The following is a 2825-nucleotide window of genomic DNA, read 5'->3' on the forward strand; positions in this document are numbered from 1 at the left end:
CATGTCAATCTATTCGTTTCTGAAGTATAAATTGCTTAAGTTTCTGAAATGCACATCTGACAATTCTCTTTTCAGTAATTTCCCTGCAGACTTCAGACTAAAACCTAAACTCAGTAAGACATATACTCTACAAAGTTTAGCAGTACCACTAAATTCTTGGACGGTGTATCAGCCCTCCTTCACTCTTCAATCTAGCAGGGCTGTAGGACATGTACCTCCTACATCTCATTCTTGTTATTCTTTGGTCTCAATACTTGCCACTCTCTAAATCTGCACCAACACACTAAAGTCCCACATCCCTTTCCCACGTTGATGTGGCTGGCCAAGCCACTTAAAGATTTGTTTCATCTGTAGGGTAAGTGTGAAGATTAACTGAGAGAACATCAGAAATGGTCACACGTCTTGGTATACAGATAGCACTAGATTAAAAACTTTCAAAAATTAGGAGGAAGGGCTGGGAATATGGCCTAGTGGCAAGAGCTTGCCTCATATACATGAAGCCCTGAGTTCGATTCCTCAGCACCACATATACAGAAAAGGCCAGAAGTGGCGCTGTGGCTCAAGTGGCAGAGTGCTAGCCTTGAGCAAAAAGAAGCCAGGGACAGTGCTCAGGCCCTGAGTCCAAGCTCCAGGACTGGCAACAAAAACAAAACAAATAAAAGCTACCACAAGGACCACTAGTGTATCCTCAAGTAGGTCAAAGATGGGCTTCAGCTTTCTTTTTTTCCCATTTACACATAAACATCTTAAGGTACTGTTGGGCCAGTCGCCGCAAAGCCCTCCAGAGCTGATTCGCAGCGCCTGTGGTGAAAACCGGGCCCACGTCTCACACGTTCTCGACAGAGCACCCCTGAGTCCCGGAGGCCCCGCAGGTGGACCGCCACCACCGCGGGGGCGACTCCAGGCACGTCCGCACTTCCCACGAGGGGCGCCAACAAACCCAGCGGGAACCCGGCGGACTCCGTGCCGGCGGCCGGCCCGCCCTCCCCCGGGTGTGGCTTCGCTCGCAGGCCCCACGCCGCCGCTACCTGCTGGATCTCCAGCTCCACGTCCGGCTGCTGGCGGCCCAGCAGCTTCATGGGGAAGCTGGTCTGCGGCAGCAGCACCGTGTCCCGGTATCTGCTGCTATTCGCATTGGTTTGCTGGTTACTGGCACCGGTGACCGAGCGCACCAGAAGCCTCCTCGTCGTCCTCAGCCACCCCAGGCGACATGGGAAGCGAGGCGGGCCCCACCACCTCCCGGCCGCGGCCAGAACCGCAGCCCCGGGCCCGCGAGGGCACAGCCCCCAACGCATGGCGGGGCCGGCCAGGCTGCACCCCCTTGCCCCAGAAAGCGGGGCTCCTCGGGGCTCCCACCCCGGGCCTGAAAGCAAAGGACCCTCCCCCCCCCTAAGAGCCTGGGCCAGGCGTGCGGGAGTGCGCAGGCGCTCCGGGCTGGAAGGGCGGGCCGGGAGCTGGGAGTGTCGGGTCGATCAGGCACGTTCTCCTCCGGGTCTTCGTGGCGGCCAAGTGGGGCGGGGCCTATTCAGGGGGCGGGGCAAGGGTGGTTCCCCAGCGGGCCTCCTAGTTCAAATCAGAGGGCCTGGCTTTTAAATGCGTAAAGGGTTAATATGCTCCATGATATAGCTTCTATGATATTGTAATTCGTAAAAGAAAAACATATGTTTATAGAGCCAGGTGTGGTGGCATGTGAGTGAAGCAGGGGGGTTAACTAGTTAGCCTCCTCCCTCCACAAAAGAAAGAAAAAATAAAATTGAAGTATTTAGGACTAAAATAACAGTTTAGGCCTGGAGATACAGCACAGTGCTGGAGTGCTTGCCTAGCAGGTATTAGAAGTTGAGTTCAATTCCCAACACTGTCAAAAAGACCACTACCACCAAAACAAACAACAACAACAAAAAAAAAATTAAGGCCCCGCGCCCATGTCTCATGCCTATAATTCTACCTACTCAGGAGGCTGAGATCTGAGGATCACGGTTCAAAGCCAACCAGGGAAGGAAGGAGTCTCTTATTTCCAGTTAACTACCAGAAAACCAGAAGTGGTGCTGTGGTTCCAAGTGGTAGAGGGATAGATAGCCTTATGCAAAAAAAATAAAAAGCTGAGATACAGTGTCCAGGCCCATGGTTCAAGCCCCACAAAAAGACTGACCCCCCCCAAAAAAAGGCAAATTAGACAGTTTAATAAGACAGTTTACATTCTTTTCATACTGTCTTCTAAATTTGTTATTGTATCTCTGTTTGGACTAATGTCTCCAGAATTCAATAGGCATTTATGGATAAATGGCTACACTTCCTTCTCCCTCTATTCAAATTTAATTTGTTCCTTTCTTGCATTTGAAGTACTCTTTGGTGGAATTCTTGGCCTACTACCGTTTGTCACCGGCCTTTAACCACGACCCAACTGCAACCAGAATAGTTTGTCTCTAATTACAAAAGTCTAGGAGTTGCGGAAGAGCGCATGGGAAGGAATTAAAACTGATTACCAACCTGGCAAAAAAATTACCCAGTGGGCTTTCAGATCAAAAGGGATGTTGGCTTCGTGAAAACAAATCTGATAGTTCTGAAGACGACAGTAAAGTCGTTAAAAACCAAATTCAAACTGCTATTAATTAGGAGTCTAAACCACATTGGGCAACCAGGCACCAGAAGCCAGAACCAAGCCTGAAAAAGGGCGACCCCGGAGCAGTGGAAGGCATGCACCCACGGGATGGTGCCTAAAACCCGGAGAAGTGGAGTCTTCTGGCCGGCTGGGAGTCTGCAGGGAAAAAGGGCAACGCGATCGCTGTGCGCTTGCGCCTCAGGTCGCGCATGCTCCGTAGCTGAGG

General features: G+C 51.3%; 1 protein-coding gene across 1 annotated transcript in view; it reads right to left on the bottom strand.

Moving 5' to 3' along the window:
* Iars2 (isoleucyl-tRNA synthetase 2, mitochondrial) overlaps nucleotides 1–1422 on the bottom strand; it is a 42908-nt gene extending 41486 nt beyond the window's left edge. The window contains exon 1 of the mRNA XM_048356552.1: nucleotides 1029–1422. Coding sequence (XP_048212509.1) covers nucleotides 1029–1295 — 267 coding nt within the window. The 5' untranslated portion in view covers nucleotides 1296–1422. The remainder of the gene's footprint in view (nucleotides 1–1028) is intronic.
* Nucleotides 1423–2825: the final 1403 nt, after the last annotated feature.

The sequence above is a fragment of the Perognathus longimembris genome, chromosome 11 (assembly GCF_023159225.1).
Source record: "Perognathus longimembris pacificus isolate PPM17 chromosome 11, ASM2315922v1, whole genome shotgun sequence".
NCBI lineage: Eukaryota > Metazoa > Chordata > Mammalia > Rodentia > Heteromyidae > Perognathus > Perognathus longimembris.